The sequence below is a fragment of the Oncorhynchus mykiss genome, chromosome 8 (assembly GCF_057628025.1).
Source record: "Oncorhynchus mykiss isolate SJ-2025 chromosome 8, ASM5762802v1, whole genome shotgun sequence".
Classification (NCBI taxonomy): Eukaryota; Metazoa; Chordata; class Actinopteri; order Salmoniformes; family Salmonidae; genus Oncorhynchus; species Oncorhynchus mykiss.
Genome location: NC_143029.1, coordinates 87,650,001 through 87,670,000, shown reverse-complemented (window position 1 = coordinate 87,670,000; position 20,000 = coordinate 87,650,001). Strand labels below are relative to the sequence as shown.

The following is a 20,000-nucleotide window of genomic DNA, read 5'->3' as shown; positions in this document are numbered from 1 at the left end:
ACAAGTAGCACAACAAAACAACATGGACTCACAGTTTCAGGTTGACAGTCGGACTCCGCGACCTCGTATAAAACCACATCTTTGATGAAGACGGCAATGGCTTTCAGTATGAACGCCACAAACAGGTTCATGTGGATGTAGTTTCTGGTGCAGTGCAACTTCCTGTTGAACATTACAAAATATACATATCAGTTTATAGCAGTTATAATCACATTTATTTGATCATGTCATCCTATTTTATTTCCTTTTAAAATTTATTACAGGACTACATTTTTGACAGGCGTTTTACAACTAATCTGCCCTACCAAGGAAAAAAGGGCAATAACTGCTCATTTGGTCGAAAATGAGTTAATTTCTTTTATACATTAAATACATGCTTGATCATGTGGACAAGTATCCTGCCTCTATTGTATTGTGTTTTTGGAGAAAATAGGAGGTCATGTTAGCCAGTAACTGTATAAAGTTACTGTGAAACCAAGGTAAATAAAAAGCAATTCCTCCCAGTTAAACGCTATGAGCAGTTACTGCATTTTTGCTTGGTTGGACAGTATAGTACTACCACCGTGACCAAACATTTCCCAAACGAAGGTATTAAGGAATTATTTGATAATGTAGCATGTTCGTCATGCTTCTCCTCTTGTTCTTTGTGTCTTCGGAAGCATACGAATGGAATACCACCTCTGAGTAACATTTCCCAAACGAAGGTATTAAGGAATTATTTGATAATGTAGCATGTTCGTCATGCTTCTCCTCCTGTTCTTTGTGTCTTCGGAAGCATACGAATGGAATACCACCTCTGAGTAACATTTCCCAAACGAAGGTATTAAGGCATTATTTGATAATGTAGCATGTTCGTCATGCTTCTCCTCCTGTTCTTTGTGTCTTCGGAAGCATACGAATGGAATACCACCTCTGAGTAACATTTCCCAAACTAAGGTATTAAGGAATTATTTGATAATGTAGCATGTTCGTCATGCTTCTCCTCCTGTTCTTTGTGTCTTCGGAAGCATACGAATGGAATACCACCTCTGAGTAACATTTCCCAAACTAAGGTATTAAGGCATTATTTGATAATGTAGCATGTTCGTCATGCTTCTCCTCCTGTTCTTTGTGTCTTCGGAAGCATACGAATGGAATACCACCTCTGAGTAACATTTCCCAAACGAAGGTATTAAGGCATTATTTGATAATGTAGCATGTTCGTCATGCTTCTCCTCCTGTTCTTTGTGTCTTCGGAAGCATACGAATGGAATACCACCTCTGAGTAACATTTCCCAAACGAAGGTATTAAGGCATTATTTGATAATGTAGCATGTTCGTCATGCTTCTCCTCCTGTTCTTTGTGTCTTCGGAAGCATACGAATGGAATACCACCTCTGAGTAACATTTCCCAAACGAAGGTATTAAGGCATTATTTGATAATGTAGCATGTTCGTCATGCTTCTCCTCCTGTTCTTTGTGTCTTCGGAAGCATACGAATGGAATACCACCTCTGAGTAACATTTCCCAAACGAAGGTATTAAGGCATTATTTGATAATGTAGCATGTTCGTCATGCTTCTCCTCCTGTTCTTTGTGTCTTCGGAAGCATACGAATGGAATACCACCTCTGAGTAACATTTCCCAAACTAAGGTATTAAGGCATTATTTGATAATGTAGCATGTTCGTCATGCTTCTCCTCCTGTTCTTTGTGTCTTCGGAAGCATACGAATGGAATACCACCTCTGAGTAACATTTCCCAAACTAAGGTATTAAGGCATTATTTGATAATGTAGCATGTTCGTCATGCTTCTCCTCCTGTTCTTTGTGTCTTCGGAAGCATACGAATGGAATACCACCTCTGAGTAACATTTCCCAAACTAAGGTATTAAGGCATTATTTGATAATGTAGCATGTTCGTCATGCTTCTCCTCCTGTTCTTTGTGTCTTCGGAAGCATACGAATGGAATACCACCTCTGAGTAACATTTCCCAAACGAAGGTATTAAGGCATTATTTGATAATGTAGCATGTTCGTCATGCTTCTCCTCCTGTTCTTTGTGTCTTCGGAAGCATACGAATGGAATACCACCTCTGAGTAACATTTCCCAAACCACTTATCATATTGTACATTTGATAATACTTTGTCCTGTTTATTCCCTTCAATACTACCACTGTGACTAACATTTCCCAGACTTAAATCTTCATGATGGCAAATATTGTATTGCAGATCGGGGTTAAAACTATAAGAGCCTCTAATAGAAGTGATGATGAGATTGGGGTTCAAACTATAAAGAAGCTATAACAGAAGTGACGATCAGATTTGGGTTAAAATGATCAGAGCATAGTGGGTGTAATAGTGTGGTGACAGACAAGGCAACTTCCCCTGTTGTCAGAGTATTGTGTCACAATGTGTACTGTATATAAACAACACTGTGTTCCGTACACCTGTGATGCTCTGACTCTCCAAACTGTTGCTCAGGCCAGAAATATGCTAGTTAGTGGCCTCTGCCATCGCATCGTAAGACCGCTTGGAGTAAACACATCACTCACTGTTTACCAAGACACACACACACAGACACACACACACAGTTAAATGAAGTGTGTGATGCTTTAAAAGGCCTACTGGGAGGCCAGGCCACTTAACATTTAATTAATGATCAGAACTCTGTCATTCTCTGTCTTCCTCTCCCCCCCTCCTCAACCCTCCTCTTACCCTTCCTCTTACCCTTCCTCTCACCCCTCCTCTCACCCTTCCTCTCAGTGTGTGAGTGTCTTTGTGCGTGTACCACAGGATCACTTACAGTAGTGAAGTTTATGACAGGATATGTCCTTTTGTTAACCACTCCAGTGTGTTTGAGAGATGGTGCAACGACACATTATGGCATTTAGAAAACCTGTTCTATCCAGGTGTCTTAGTGTTAAATGGGGTGTAGAATACACCATAAAATCATCATCAAACTGACCGAAAGGACATACTGTGCAATGCAGCCTGTGTAGGAGAGGCAGGGGGTATCGGCACAAAGCTTGAATGAGCTAGCTGTAAGTGATTCTTCTGAATAACGTCGTGCCATAACTAAGGGATAAACGCACCTGTTCTGTACATTAATAATGGACGATGCAAGGTAATGTAGTGAACGGAGGTGTTTATCCTGCTTATACTACAGTAATGTAGAGAACGGAGGTGTTTATCCCATTTATACCACAGTAATGTAGAGAACGGAGGTGTTTATCCCATTTATACCACAGTAATGTAGAGAACGGAGGTGTTTATCCTGCTTATACTACAGTAATGTAGTGAACGGAGGTGTTTATCCTGATTATAATACAGTAATGTAGAGAACGGAGGTGTTTATCCCATTTATACCACAGTAATGTAGACAACGGAGGTGTTTATCCTGCTTATACTACAGTAATGTAGAGAACGGAGGTGTTTATCCCATTTATACCACAGTAATGTAGAGAACGGAGGTGTTTATCCCATTTATACTACAGTAATGTAGTGAACGGAGGTGTTTATCCCATTTATACTACAGTGATGTAGAGAACGGAGGTGTTTATCCCATTTATACCACAGTAATGTAGAGAACGGAGGTGTTTATCCTGCTTATACTACAGTAATGTAGTGAACGGAGGTGTTTATCCTGCTTATACTACAGTAATGTAGAGAACGGAGGTGTTTATCCCATTTATACCACAGTAATGTAGACAACGGAGGTGTTTATCCTGCTTATACTACAGTAATGTAGAGAACGGAGGTGTTTATCCCATTTATACCACAGTAATGTAGACAACGGAGGTGTTTATCCTGCTTATACTACAGTAATGTAGAGAACGGAGGTGTTTATCCCATTTATACCACAGTAATGTAGACAACGGAGGTGTTTATCCTGCTTATACTACAGTAATGTAGTGAACGGAGGTGTTTATCCTGCTTATACTACAGTAATGTAGAGAACGGAGGTGTTTATCCTGCTTATACTACAGTAATGTAGAGAACGGAGGTGTTTATCCCATTTATACCACAGTTGCCAAAGAAAACAATACTAACATTTGTTTGTTGGTGGTTTCATTTATATAAGGAAATTCATGCTCTCTCATCTTTTGGTTGATAGCCTTCAGTTCGCTTAGTTTGATATTTATAGACGTGACCCAGTCATTATTCTGATATTTATAGACGTGACCCAGTCATTATTCTGATATCTATAGACGTGACCCAGTCATTATTCTGATATCTATAGACGTGACCCAGTCATTATTCTGATATTTATAGACGTGACCCAGTCATTATTCTGATATCTATAGACGTGACCCAGTCATTATTCTGATATCTATAGACGTGACCCAGTCATTATTCTGATATCTATAGACGTGACCCAGTCATTATTCTGATATTTATAGGCGTGACCCAGTCATTATTCTGATATCTATAGACGTGACCCAGTCATTATTCTGATATTTATAGACGTGACCCAGTCATTATTCTGATATCTATAGACGTGACCCAGTCATTATTCTGATATTTATAGACGTGACCCAGTCATTATTCTGATATCTATAGACGTAACCCAGTACTTAGTTTGACATTTATGGAAGTGACCCAGTCATTATTCTGATATCTATAGACGTGACCCAGTCATTATTCTGATATCTATAGACGTGACCCAGTCATTATTCTGATATTTATAGACGTGACCCAGTACTTAGTTTGATATTCATGGAAGTGACCCAGTCATTATTCTGATATCTATAGACGTAACCCAGTACTTAGTTTGATATTCATGGAAGTGACCCAGTCATTATTCTGATATCTATAGACGTAACCCAGTACTTAGTTTGATATTCATGGAAGTGACCCAGTCATTATTCTGATATCTATAGACGTAACCCAGTACTTAGTTTGATATTCATGGAAGTGATTATATTATATACTTAGTCCCCAGTACTTAGTTTGATATTCATGGAAGTGACCCAGTCATTATTCTGATATCTATAGACGTGACCCAGTCATTATTCTGATATCTATAGACGTGACCCAGTCATTATTCTGATATCTATAGACGTGACCCAGTCATTATTCTGATATTTATAGACGTGACCCAGTCATTATTCTGATATCTATAGACGTGACCCAGTCATTATTCTGATATTTATAGACGTGACCCAGTCATTATTCTGATATCTATAGACGTGACCCAGTACTTAGTTTGACATTTATGGAAGTGACCCAGTCATTATTCTGATATTTATAGACGTGACCCAGTCATTATTCTGATATCTATAGACGTGACCCAGTCATTATTCTGATATCTATAGACGTGACCCAGTACTTAGTTTGACATTTATGGAAGTGACCCAGTCATTATTCTGATATTTATAGACGTGACCCAGTCATTATTCTGATATTTATAGACGTGACCCAGTCATTATTCTGATATCTATAGACGTGACCCAGTCATTTGTTCTTTATGTTCTGTTGCAATTTTCTAGATGATCTGGTAAAAAATCTCTGTGAGCAAGGGAAATCATATCCAAAGCTGTTCTGGCCGTGTTATGAATGTGGGCAGGACAACCTCAGCCAATCACCTCCTGCTGCAGAGCATTTTCAACGTTGGTATGGACATTGACCCTCCCCAGCCTATTCAGTCCTCCAAAGTTGGTATTTGTGTTGTCGGCAGAGAATGTTTTCCAGGTTACATTCTGGGATGACCACCAGCACCTCAGCTGCAATTTTCTCTGCTGTTTCTCATTTCAATTCAATAAAATCAAGCAGTTTTGTTTCCACAGATGTGCTGCCATCATATATCTTACAATATCTGACTACTACTGGCAGCAGCTTTACATGTCCATGATTGGACACATCAATGGACAGGGACACAAATTCAACCTGGTCTAGGTCCTGTGTTACCAAAGTAGTTGGCCATGGTGCTAACACGTTACTCACTATGGCTTCACATTTTGTCCTAGCACGTGATGCTAACACGTGACTCACTATGTCGTCACATTTTGTACTAGCACGTGATGCTAACACGTTACTCACTATGGCGTCACATTTTGTCCTAGCACATGTACATTTCGGCTCATAAAGCTTTCGTGTCAGTTGTGCTGTGCAGTCCATAGATCTGTAACTATGATTGTGTCGCATAGTGTGCTATGCAAAGACACCCTCCTGCACAGCTAAATCATATTGTTCTTGGGAAGGCTCTACCTTCTTGAAGAATGTGGTGACAGAGGGCAAACCAACACGGCCAATCAGAGAGGCTTTAAGCTTTTTTGTCTGTTGATGTTCTACCACTGCCGTTCTTCTCCGGATGCCAATTGAAAGAGAGGAATTACAAAGGGTGCAGTGAACCATTCTATCGTCTTGACCTGAGCGTATAAATGGACATTCTCTCATCATGTTTTTCATAAAGTGCATTTCCGTTTCTTGGAAAGAGTCATTGTATCTCCTCTGTCTGCTCTTCTTCACTCTCCTTGTCTCACTCTTCTCCACTCTCTTAACATGTTCTTCTCCTCCAATCTTCCTCTTCCTCTTTTCTTCCACTCGTCTTCCTTTCCTTCTCTTCACCTTTCCACCTCACTCTTCTTCACTCTCCTCGCTTCACTCTTTTTACTCCCTTAATTTTTCCTTCTCCTTCCTCTCCAATCTGTATTAATAAATAGCACACTATTAGATAAAATACTTTGGTTAACAGATTCCCCCATTGCTTGCCTCATTTCTGTATTTTATCTCAAAAACATTGTTTGGAATAACACATTGGCAGGCTCTGTAATCATATCTTTACCTTTCCTCCTCTGTCTCCTTCACTCTTCTTCATATCCAGTCTTCCTCCTCTCCTTCCTCTCCACTGATAATGTTATCCATGAACACTTCTAACTTTATTTTCACACTACTTATTATAATGCCAGTAGAGTAGGGGCCTGAGGACACACACTTAATGTGTTGGGAAATATGTTGTGAATGTATTGTAATGTTTTAAAAGGTGGATAGCCATAATAAATACAAAATACTGGTCATTGAGAGGAGATCGCATTGCATATCAAAACACTAAGCTAGAAGCTAGAAAAAATAGTTTGTGCTAGCAAACCTGCCAATATGACAACCGAGTTCAAAAACAGCTGGTCAAACTAGAAACATGTGGGAGAATTTGTCATCATAGCGCCACTAAACTAGAAACATGTGGGAGAATTTGTCATCATAGCGCCACTAAACTAGAAACATGTGGGAGGATTTGTCATCATAGCGCCACTAAACTAGAAACATGTGGGAGGATTTGACAGCATTAAGCCACTAAACTAGAAACATGTGGGAGGATTTGACAGCATAGCGTCATTAAACTAGAAACATGGGAGGATTTGACAGCATAGCGCCACTTGCGTCATGACTGCAACAGTAGAGACCAGAGAAATTCATGTTCATCTCTCACCACGTTAATGTCATCAGATACTTTTTTTTTTTTTAAGGAAGAATCTTACGAAAGGTATTGACAACACATTGATAGGCATTTGACAGCATTAAGCCACTAAACTAGAAACATATGGGAGGATTTGACAGCATAGCGACACTAAACTAGAAACATGTGGGAGAATTTGTCATCATAGCGCCACTAAACTAGAAACATGTGGGAGGATTTGACAGCATTAAGCCACTAAACTAGAAACATGTGGGAGGATTTGACAGCATTAAGCCACTAAACTAGAAACATGTGGGAGGATTTGACAGCATTAAGCCACTAAACTAGAAACATGTGGGAGGATTTGACAGCATTAAGCCACTAAACTAGAAACATGTGGGAGGATTTGACAGCATTAAGCCACTAAACTAGAAACATATGGGAGGATTTGACAGCATAGCGACACTAAACTAGAAACATGTGAGGATTTCACAGCATAGTGCCACTAAACTAGAAACATGGGAGGATTTGACAGCATTGCACCACTAAACTAGAAACATGGGAGGATTTGACAGCATTGCGCCACTAAACTAGAAACATGTGGGAGGATTTGACAGCATAGTGCTACTAAACTAGAAACATGTGGGAGCAAGTGACAGCATTAAGCCACTAAACTAGAAATGTGGGAGGATTTGACTGCATTGCGCCACTAAACTAGAAACATGAGGGAGGATTTGACAGCATAGTGCCACTAAACTAGAAACATGTGGGAAGATTTGACAGCATAGCGCCACTAAACTAGAAACATGTGGGAGGATTAGACTGCATTGCGCCACTAAACTAGAAACGTGGGAGGATTTGACAGCATAGCGTCACTAAACTAGAAACATGTGGGAGGATTTGACAGCATAGCGTCACTAAACTAGAAATATGTGGGAGGATTAGACTGCATTGCGCCACTAAACTAGAAACATGAGGGAGGATTTGACAGCACAGCGCCACTAAACTAGAAACATGTGGGAGAATTTGTCATCATAGCGCCACTAAACTAGAAACATGTGGGAGGATTTGACAGCATTAAGCCACTAAACTAGAAACATGTGGGAGGATTTGACAGCATAGCGTCATTAAACTAGAAACATGGGAGGATTTGACAGCATAGCGCCACTTGCGTCATGACTGCAACAGTAGAGACCAGAGAAATTCATGTTCATCTCTCACCACGTTAATGTCATCAGATACTTTTTTTTTTTTTTAAGGAAGAATCTTACGAAAGGTATTGACAACACATTGATAGGCATTTGACAGCATTAAGCCACTAAACTAGAAACATATGGGAGGATTTGACAGCATAGCGACACTAAACTAGAAACATGTGGGAGAATTTGTCATCATAGCGCCACTAAACTAGAAACATGTGGGAGGATTTGACAGCATTAAGCCACTAAACTAGAAACATGTGGGAGGATTTGACAGCATTAAGCCACTAAACTAGAAACATGTGGGAGGATTTGACAGCATTAAGCCACTAAACTAGAAACATGTGGGAGGATTTGACAGCATTAAGCCACTAAACTAGAAACATGTGGGAGGATTTGACAGCATTAAGCCACTAAACTAGAAACATATGGGAGGATTTGACAGCATAGCGACACTAAACTAGAAACATGTGAGGATTTCACAGCATAGTGCCACTAAACTAGAAACATGGGAGGATTTGACAGCATTGCACCACTAAACTAGAAACATGGGAGGATTTGACAGCATTGCGCCACTAAACTAGAAACATGTGGGAGGATTTGACAGCATAGTGCTACTAAACTAGAAACATGTGGGAGCAAGTGACAGCATTAAGCCACTAAACTAGAAATGTGGGAGGATTTGACTGCATTGCGCCACTAAACTAGAAACATGAGGGAGGATTTGACAGCATAGTGCCACTAAACTAGAAACGTGGGAGGATTTGACTGCATAGCGTCACTAAACTAGAAACGTGGGAGGATTTGACAGCATAGCGTCACTAAACTAGAAACATGTGGGAGGATTTGACAGCATAGTGCCAATAAAATAGAAACGTGGGAGGATTTGACTGCATAGCGTCACTAAACTAGAAACATGTGGGAGGATTTGACAGCATAGCGTCACTAAACTAGAAACATGTGGGAGGATTAGACTGCATTGCGCCACTAAACTAGAAACATGAGGGAGGATTTGACAGCATAGCGTCATTAAACTAGAAACATGGGAGGATTTGACAGCATAGCGCCACTAAACTAGAAACATGTGGGAGGATTTGACAGCATAGTGCTACTAAACTAGAAACATGTGGGAGCAAGTGACAGCATTAAGCCACTAAACTAGAAACGTGGGAGGATTTGACTGCATTGCGCCACTAAACTAGAAACATGAGGGAGGATTTGACAGCATAGTGCCACTAAACTAGAAACGTGGGAGGATTTGACTGCATAGCGTCACTAAACTAGAAACGTGGGAGGATTTGACAGCATAGCGTCACTAAACTAGAAACATGTGGGAGGATTTGACAGCATAGTGCCACTAAACTAGAAACGTGGGAGGATTTGACTGCATAGCGTCACTAAACTAGAAACATGTGGGAGGATTTGACAGCATAGCGTCACTAAACTAGAAACATGTGGGAGGATTTGACAGCACAGCGCCACTAAACTAGAAACATGTGGGAGGATTTGACTGCATAGCGTCACTAAACTAGAAACATGTGGGAAGATTTGACAGCATAGCGCCACTAAACTAGAAACATGTGGGAGGATTAGACTGCATTGCGCCACTAAACTAGAAACGTGGGAGGATTTGACAGCATAGCGTCACTAAACTAGAAACATGTGGGAGGATTTGACAGCATAGCGTCACTAAACTAGAAATATGTGGGAGGATTAGACAGCATAGCGTCACTAAACTAGAAACATGTGGGAGGATTTGACAGCATAGCGTCACTAAACTAGAAACATGTGGGAGGATTAGACTGCATTGCGCCACTAAACTAGAAACATGAGGGAGGATTTGACAGCATAGCGTCATTAAACTAGAAACATGGGAGGATTTGACAGCATAGCGCCACTAAACTAGAAACATGTGGGAGGATTTGACAGCATAGTGCTACTAAACTAGAAACATGTGGGAGCAAGTGACAGCATTAAGCCACTAAACTAGAAACGTGGGAGGATTTGACTGCATTGCGCCACTAAACTAGAAACATCAGGGAGGATTTGACAGCATAGTGCCACTAAACTAGAAACGTGGGAGGATTTGACTGCATAGCGTCACTAAACTAGAAACGTGGGAGGATTTGACAGCATAGCGTCACTAAACTAGAAACATGTGGGAGGATTTGACAGCATAGTGCCACTAAACTAGAAACGTGGGAGGATTTGACTGCATAGCGTCACTAAACTAGAAACATGTGGGAGGATTTGACAGCATAGCGTCACTAAACTAGAAACATGTGGGAGGATTTGACAGCACAGCGCCACTAAACTAGAAACATGTGGGAGGATTTGACTGCATAGCGTCACTAAACTAGAAACATGTGGGAAGATTTGACAGCATAGCGCCACTAAACTAGAAACATGTGGGAGGATTAGACTGCATTGCGCCACTAAACTAGAAACGTGGGAGGATTTGACAGCATAGCGTCACTAAACTAGAAACATGTGGGAGGATTTGACAGCATAGCGTCACTAAACTAGAAATATGTGGGAGGATTAGACAGCATAGCGTCACTAAACTAGAAACATGAGGGAGGATTTGACAGCACAGCGCCACTAAACTAGAAACATGTGGGAGAATTTGTCATCATAGCGCCACTAAACTAGAAACATGTGGGAGGATTTGACAGCATTAAGCCACTAAACTAGAAACATGTGGGAGGATTTGACAGCATAGCGTCATTAAACTAGAAACATGGGAGGATTTGACAGCATAGCGCCACTTGCGTCATGACTGCAACAGTAGAGACCAGAGAAATTCATGTTCATCTCTCACCACGTTAATGTCATCAGATACTTTTTTTTTTTTTTTAAGGAAGAATCTTACGAAAGGTATTGACAACACATTGATAGGCAATACTATACATGTTTTAAAAATAGTACAGATTTAAAAGAAAGACATTAGTCTTAAATCGCAAACCACCGTGACTAAAATATGCAGAGGAAAAACATCCTTAGAGTCTTTGTTGTTCCACATGTAAACACCCCCACGCTGTTCTCGATAAGCTTTCGAGCAGCTGGTGATGTAAGCACAGTAAAGAATCCTACCTAAAAGTGCAGAGTAGGACGATAGCGATAGTGAGGGAGATGAGAGAGAGACTGTGTCCGATAGTGTAGCCTACTTTCACTGCCCAGTAGAACTCCGCCTGAGAGAAACACACAAGTAGACACATTAAAACATGTTACTGCTCACACAGTTCAAAGCTTAAAAACAATAACAAAGAGCGCCAACCCACCTCTGTTTTGGTAAAAAGCTGAAAGATGGGCCTGGAGAAAAGTAACCACTCTCAAATTCATAGACAGAGCTATGGAAGCAAAGACTGACCACCCATGATATACAGTACAAAATGATCTATTTTTATCAACAAGTTTATATTTTAGGTTCTGATGGGGTACGACAGTTGAACTAAGCTCACATTCTTCAAGAATCAAGTTTTATTCTTCAAGAATCAAGTTTTATTCTTCAAGAATCAAGTTCTATTCTTCAAGAATCAAGTTTTATTCTTCAAGAATCAAGTTTTATTCTTCAAGAATCAAGTTTTATTCTTCAAGAATCAAGTTTTATTCTTCAAGAATCAAGTTTTATTCTTCAAGAATCAAGTTATATTCTTCAAGAATCAAGTTTTATTCTTCAAGAATCAAGTTTTATTCTTCAAGAATCAAGTTTTATTCTTCAAGAATCAAGTTTTATTCTTCAAGAATCAAGTTATATTCTTCAAGAATCAAGTTTTATTCTTCAAGAATTCTTCAAGAATCAATGCATGTATACGTTAAAACAATTATCTAGCAATAAGCATGATTTATGTTAATTTGTATTTAACCTTTATTTAACTAGGCAAGTCAATTAAGAGCAAATTCTTACGACGCTGGGCCAATTGCAAACCCGGACGACGCTGGGCCAATTGCAAACCCGGACGACGCTGGGCCAATTGCAAACCCGGACGACGCTGGGCCAATTGCAAACCCGGACGACGCTGGTGCCAATTGCAAACCCGGACGACGCTGGTGCCAATTGCAAACCCGGACGACGCTGGGCCAATTACAAACCCGGATGACGCTGGGCTAGCGTCGGCCGGTGGTTATACAGCCTGGAATCGAACCAGGGACTGTAGTGACACCTCTAGCACTGAGATGGAGTGCCTTAGACCGCTGTGCCACTCGGGAGTCCGAAATTCTAGATTTAACAGATGGGCAAATCTATAATGGTCGAGCGCTATCCTCCGACAATTATTTTTATTTTTGATGTAATTCTAATTTCTGGATAAGGCTTAAAGTACAGGAGACATTCTAGTTACGGCATATGATTGTTGAAAACACAAGGCCCTAATAATGGCACCCTATTCCATACTGTAGTGCACTACTTTAGACCAGGCCCATAGGGCAGCCTATTCCATACTGTAGTGCACTACTTTAGACCAGGCCCATAGGCACCCTATTCCATACACTACTTTAGACCAGGCCCATAGGGCACCCTATTCCTTACTGTAGTGGGAATTGAGTGGCATTTCAAATGTAGCATTCATACATGCTCCTTTACTCCAGGGAGCAACATGTTAAGTCTGTTGGTATTGTAGCTCTATGTGGCCGACTCAGTTTGAATCCAGGCTGTCTGTGCACCACCAGACCATTTTAGGCCGCTGAGCTGAAGCCTGGGCATTAGCTCGGGGACCACTTTTTTAAAAATTTGTAACACTTTTTTTTATCGTAAAGTAAAAAGCCATTGTCTTGTTATCACCGTTACACAAATACAAAGGTCACTGTTTTATGAACGTTGGTCAATAATGATTAGAATGTATTGATGGATCTGTAAAAAGACACTGGTTGCCATACCTACCTTGTCATCATCATCAACTTTGGTGACATTGGCGTTGAACCCACAATTCAGTGCATAGGAAGCAGGGCTAACCTCAGACCAGCCATCACTGGTGCAGGTCTTCGACAGGTTACCTAGATGACAGAGAGGACAGGTGTAACAGGTTACCTAGACGACAAAGAGGACAGGTGTACCAGGTTATCTAGACGACAAAGAGGACAGGTGTACCAGGTTACCTAGACGACAAAGAGGACAGGTGTAGCAGGTTACCTAGACGACAAAGAGGACAGGTGTAACAGGTTACCTAGACGACAAAGAGGATAGGTGTAACAGGTTACCTAGACGACAAAGAGGACAGGTTGTAACAGGTTACCTAGACGACAAAGAGGACAGGTGTAACAGGTTAGCTAGACGACAAAGAGGACAGGTGTAACAGGTTAGCTAGACGACAAAGAGGACAGGTGTAACAGGTTAGCTAGACGACAAAGAGGACAGGTAACAGGTTACCTAGACGACAAAGAGGACAGGTGTAACAGGTTACCTAGACGACAAAGAGGATAGGTGTAACAGGTTACCTAGACGACAAAGAGGACAGGTGTAACAGGTTACCTAGACGACAAAGAGGACAGGTGTAACAGGTTAGCTAGACGACAAAGAGGACAGGTGTAACAGGTTACCTAGACAACAGAGCGGACAGTTATAACAGGTTACCTAGACGACAGAGAGGACAGGTGTAACAGGTTACCTAGATGACAAATAGGACAGGTGTAACAGGTTACCTAGACGACAGAGAGGACAGGTGTAACAGGTTACCTAGATGACAAATAGGACAGGTGTAACAGGTTACCTAGACGACAAATAGGACAGGTGTAACATGTTACCTAGATGACAGAGGGGACAGGTGTAACAGGTTACCTAGATGACAAAGAGGACAGTTATAACAGGTTACCTAGACGACAGAGAGGACAGGTGTAACAGGTTACCTAGACAACAGAGCGGACAGTTATAACAGATTACCTAGACGACAGAGAGGACAGGTGTAACAGGTTACCTAGACAACAGAGCAGACAGTTATAACAGGTTACCTAGACAACAGAGCGGACAGGTGTAACAGGTTACCTAGACAACAGAGCGGACAGGTGTAACAGGTTACCTAGACAACAGAGCGGACAGTTATAACAGGTTACCTAGACGACAGAGAGGACAGGTGTAACAGGTTACCTAGACGACAGAGAGGACAGGTGTAACAGGTTACCTAGACAACAGAGCAGACAGTTATAACAGGTTACCTAGACAACAGAGCGGACAGTTATAACAGGTTACCTACACTCTACTTGTTTTTACAGTAACTTACTGGCAGCCAGTTAACTGTAAGTTACTGTAAAAAAAAAGGAACAGTATTTTACGTACCATATTTTACGGTATTCAATATTGTTACTGTAATTTATTTACAGTACCAATAAGGCTACTGTGGTCATTTTACAGTAACATACTGTTCCTGTAGAGACTTATTTGCATATTTCCCAGTGCCTTGCCTTTAAAATGAATTGTAGAGTTACCACCCATGACTGTTTTTGTTAGTGACAGAGACATAGCTGTTGCATTCATCCTTGTTCAGTCTTGTGGCCAAGTGAGATTCTAAGAGAATAAGTTGTCATTAAAATTAAATTATGGCAGAATTTATCGGGACCCCACCCCAAATCTAACGACACAGCCTTAAAATCTGTAAATTTCGATTTTTACATCAACAAATAACCTTCAATGAATTACATTTTCACCTCTTACCAAAATTCAAGAAACCAATAAATAAACATACTCAATGAAATAGCATTTAAAAAAAAAAAAAAAGATCTTTCTCTAAAACTTTTGTGTATTGTCCCGAATCCCCGAACTGACAAGGTAAACATCTGTTGTTCTTCCCCTGAACAGGCAGTTAACCCACTGTTCCCCAGGCGCCAATGATGTGCATGTCGAATAAGGCAGCCCCCCCCCCCCCCGCATCTCTCTGATTCAGAGGGGTTGGCTTAGATGCGGAATATACATTTCAGTTGAATGCGTCCAGCTGTACAACTGACTAGGTATCCCCCTTTCCCTTTCCCATACAATAATTTATACTCTTATTTTATTTTGTCCCCCCCCCCCAGAGAAAACATTTTTTACATTTATTTTGGCGACCTCACTGCAGTTCCTCCCCTGACATTGAATACCACTGCTTTAACACAATACATATTTTACAAGGCCATATTTCATAAGACCTTATAGTTTTACTCTTATACGGTGGTCTGAAACTCAGGATTTACAGGCCACATCACGCCTGCAAGTAGGGCTGCAAACTTCTGTTCACTTTATAACCAAAACGTTCAGAAGTCCTGGAACAATCATCCAACTGGGAATTCTGGAAAAACCTGGGAGTTTCCAGAATGTTACAACCTTAGCTAGTTATGTTATTTATCTTTGTGTAGCATAAGATTAATTAATTAATCAAAACACAGATATGAAAATGTTAAACAATCTACCTGTATTACAGCATGCAGGGAACTTTGATAAAGGATTACAATTGGTTTACAGTTAACTGACTGCCAGTATGTTACTGTAAACAAAACAGTTTTACGGTTACCAATGTTGTTACTGTAATCCATTACTGTTATTGTAATATATTGTAAAATGTGGGGGAGGGGGATAGTTGTTTGAATTCAGGCTAAGTGATGTTATTATTCACCAACATTTTCCAAGGGGCAAGTGTTTTACATGTAGCTCATATTATGCTTGTGCTTGGTTTACTTTTAAAAATTGATAATGATTTATTTAGTTGATGTGCCTTTTCCTAATGATATATGTTTGCTTTAATAGGGCAGCCTAGTGGTTAGAGCGTTGGACTAGTAACCTTAAAAGGTTGCAAGTTCAAACCCCCCGAGCTGACAAGGTACAAATCTCTCGTTCTGCCCCTGAACAAGACAGTTAACCCACTGTTCCTAGGCCGTCAATGAAAATAAGAATTTGTTCTTAACTGACATTCCTAGTTAAAAAAAAGGTTAAGAATATTAAAATACCTTGGCTACAAACAAAGCAATGCATATAAAATAACAAAATTAACAAAGACTAAAATATAAAATGTATAATAACAATTTGCAACAAAAAACAACAACATTTTCTCTCTTGCTTTTTTTTATTTGTTATTTTTTTACCTTTATTTAACCAGGAAAGTCAGTTAAGAACAAATTCTTATTTACAATGACGGCCTGGGAACAGTGGGGTTAACTGTCTTGTTCAGGGGGCAGAACGACAGATTTGTACCTTGTCAGCTCGGGGGTTTGAACTTGCAACCTTCCGGTTACTAGTCCAACTCTCTAATCACTAGGCTACGCTGCCGCGGATGAGCTTGGGCTTTGTTCTTTTTGTATGGCATTCTATTTGAGTATTCAGAAATACAGTAACTGAAGCACTACCGTGTTTTACGTTGCATGATTTTTATGGCCATGTCCTAAATACATCAAATATTTCCCGGCCGTTACATTTGTTTTCCCACAATGCAATGTCATTAACGGTAAAAAAAAAAAAATTAAGTGTAGGTAACAGAAGGTACAGTCATTTACAGGTGATCTCCAAAACCAAAACAATACGTTTTCATATGTTCAGCTCAATCAAGTTAAATTACAATAGTTCAACAGAGCCCAACTCTGACATTTGTTTTCAAAATGTTTTTGTTAAGCTTTTTTTTATGTATTATGCTATCTTCTACCCCCTTCTCTACCCCCACTCTACCCCCTTCTCTACCCCCACTCTACCCCCACTCTACCCCCCCAATCTTCTACCCCCTTCTCTACCCCCACTCTACCCCCCCCATCTTCTACCCCCACTCTACCCTCCCCCAATCTTCTACCCCCTTCTCTACCCCCTTCTCTACCCCCACTCTACCCCCCCAATCTTCTACCCCCTTCTCTACCCCCACTCTACCCCCACTCTACCCCCTTCTCTACCCCCTTCTCTACCCCCTAATCTTCTACCCCCTTCTCTACCCCCACTCTACCCCCCCAATCTTCTACCCCCTTCTCTACCCCCACTCTACCCCCCCCAATCTTCTACCCCCTTCTCTACCCCCACTCTACCCCCCCCCCAATCTTCTACCCCCTTCTCTACCCCCACTCTACCCCCCCAATCTTCTACCCCCTTCTCTACCCCCACTCTACCCCCCCAATCTTCTACCCCCACTCTACCCCCCCCCAATCTTCTACCCCCTTCTCTACCCCCACTCTACCCCCCCCAATCTTCTACCCCCACTCTACCCCCCCAATCTTCTACCCCCACTCTACCCCCCAATCTTCTACCCCCACTCTACCCCCCAATCTTCTACCCCCACTCTACCCCCCCAATCTTCTACCCCCACTCTACCCCCCAATCTTCTACCCCCACTCTACCCCCCAATCTTCTACCCCCACTCTACCCCCCAATCTTCTACCCCCACTCTACCCCCCAATCTTCTACCCCCACTCTACCCCCCAATCTTCTACCCCCACTCTACCCCCCAATCTACCCCCCCTCTACCCCTTCTCTACCCCCACTCTACCTCCACTCTACCCCCTTCTCTACTCCCACTCCACCGCCCCCTCTACCCCGACTCTACCCCCCCCCCCCCCCAATCTTCAAAGCAATCAAACCAAGTGTTGAGAAATCTCTTCTGCCTTCCCACTCCACTGATCAACACAACAGTCTCCTCCAAGGAGCACAAAAAACAAGACACATTCTCGGTGAAATATTAGTGGTTTCTTCTCGTCTTTAAATATCAGAAGGGGCTACTTTTTCCCTCCTTTATTCAGATCCAATTATTTTACACAAGAGAGTCTCACTGGAACATAGTCCACTTCAGCAAATTGAAGTCTTTACTGTCAGGAAGGGATATGATGGCACCTGTGATGCACTGAGGCTTACAGGTTCCGTGTGTGTGTGTGTGTGTGTGTGTGTGTGTGTGTGTGTGTGTGTGTGTGTGTGTGTGTGTGTGTGTGTAAAAAGAAAAAGCTGTATTGTCACATCGACCAGATAGGTGCAGTGGAACGTGTTGTTTTACAGGGTCAGCCATAGTAGTACGGCACCCCTGGAGTAAATTAGGGTCACGTGCCTTGCTCAAGGGCACATCGGCAGATGTGTCGGCTCAGGAATTTGAACCAGCAACCTTTCGGTTAGGCTACCTGCCGCCCTAAACTCCATCTGTTTTCTTAATTTACCCAGGACCATTCCTCAGAGACCAAGATGCCATCGTCTAGTAATGAGTCTTTTCAACTCTACAGTAAACAGTCTATGGGGACAAAGGGTACGGGTCTACAATATGGTCTATGGGGACACAGTGTACGGGTCTACAGTATGGTCTATGGGGACACACAGGGTAAGGGTCTACAGTATGGTTTATGGGGACACAGGGTACGGGTCTACAGTATGGTCTATGGAGACACAGGGTACGGATCTACAGTATGGTCTATGGGGACACAGGGTAAGGGTCTACAGTATGGTCTATGGGGAAATCATTAGATATGATCACAAGGATGAACAGGAAGGAAAGAAACTGTGCTGTCTAGAAAGTTGTTCGTTCCTAGTGATTATTCACATATCAAAACCACATTAGTTAATATCAACAGATCAAAACAAAACAATAATACAACTGATGGATTGATTGGTGTAAACATTTGGAAATACATAACAGGCATTACTGAAGAAGGAATGGTTTAGAATGTTACCATTCTTCACTCACTACTAGAGAAATGTCAGCCACAAACACACTACCCTTCAAAAATCCCCCCCCCCCCCCCACCCCACAGTAAACACAATATTATCTCTGCATTCAAGTAGGTTTGCTCATAGCAGAGGAGCAGAGGAGTATACTGTACGAAAAAAGGAGGTTCAATGTGTTAGCCAGCTAACGTGCCTAAGTATTATGAAATAACCCATATTTTTTTTTAGAAAGAGAAGCTCGGTCTAATTGACTCAATAGTCACATTGAAGTTTATCTTTCTTTAACGATTCAGAAAATCTGTAGTTATTTCTGGTTGTTTATCAATGAGTTAGCTGGCTAACTCATTGATCCTGCTTTTGCAGTATACCCTCTCTGGTCTGTAGCTTGAGTTGGAACAACAGGCAGTGATGTAGCATGTTAGCTTGGAATTCTGTTGTTCATTTGGACAAGTATAATGTTGTCAGCAGCTTTCAATGCGTTATGCTGTTTTGGTAAAGCTGACAACGATGACTCAAGTAGCCTACATTGTAACGGAAAAACTACAATTTATACCGTAATTTGTTTCGTATTATCAACAGTGCAATGCCCTAAAACCTTTTACTGCAGCGTACTGTAAATGATGGTGCATTGTGGGAAAATATTGTGGGCAGGGAAAGAATTTCTGTATTTCAAATGGTGCTGTAATTCCACCCAACAGAATACAGAATACAGTACTGTACCGTATTTTAGGAGCTCCAAAAACCTTTTGACCACTAGTCATATTGTTGTTTGTGGCTCATTAACATATTTTTAGTCGTACCTTGTAAGCGGCTATATTTGTTGAACCCGTGAATGAGAATGCTGTACCAA

The 20,000-nt window shown here is 41.3% G+C and overlaps 1 protein-coding gene across 1 annotated transcript in view; it reads right to left on the bottom strand.

Annotated features, from left to right (window-relative positions):
• vipr1a (vasoactive intestinal peptide receptor 1a) overlaps nucleotides 1–20,000 on the bottom strand; it is a 113,730-nt gene that overhangs the window by 40,398 nt on the left and 53,332 nt on the right. The window contains exons 4-6 of the mRNA XM_036986615.2: nucleotides 13,451–13,563; nucleotides 11,665–11,762; nucleotides 33–162 (exon numbers count right to left, since the gene is read on the bottom strand). Coding sequence (XP_036842510.2) covers nucleotides 33–162; nucleotides 11,665–11,762; nucleotides 13,451–13,563 — 341 coding nt within the window. The remainder of the gene's footprint in view (nucleotides 1–32; nucleotides 163–11,664; nucleotides 11,763–13,450; nucleotides 13,564–20,000) is intronic.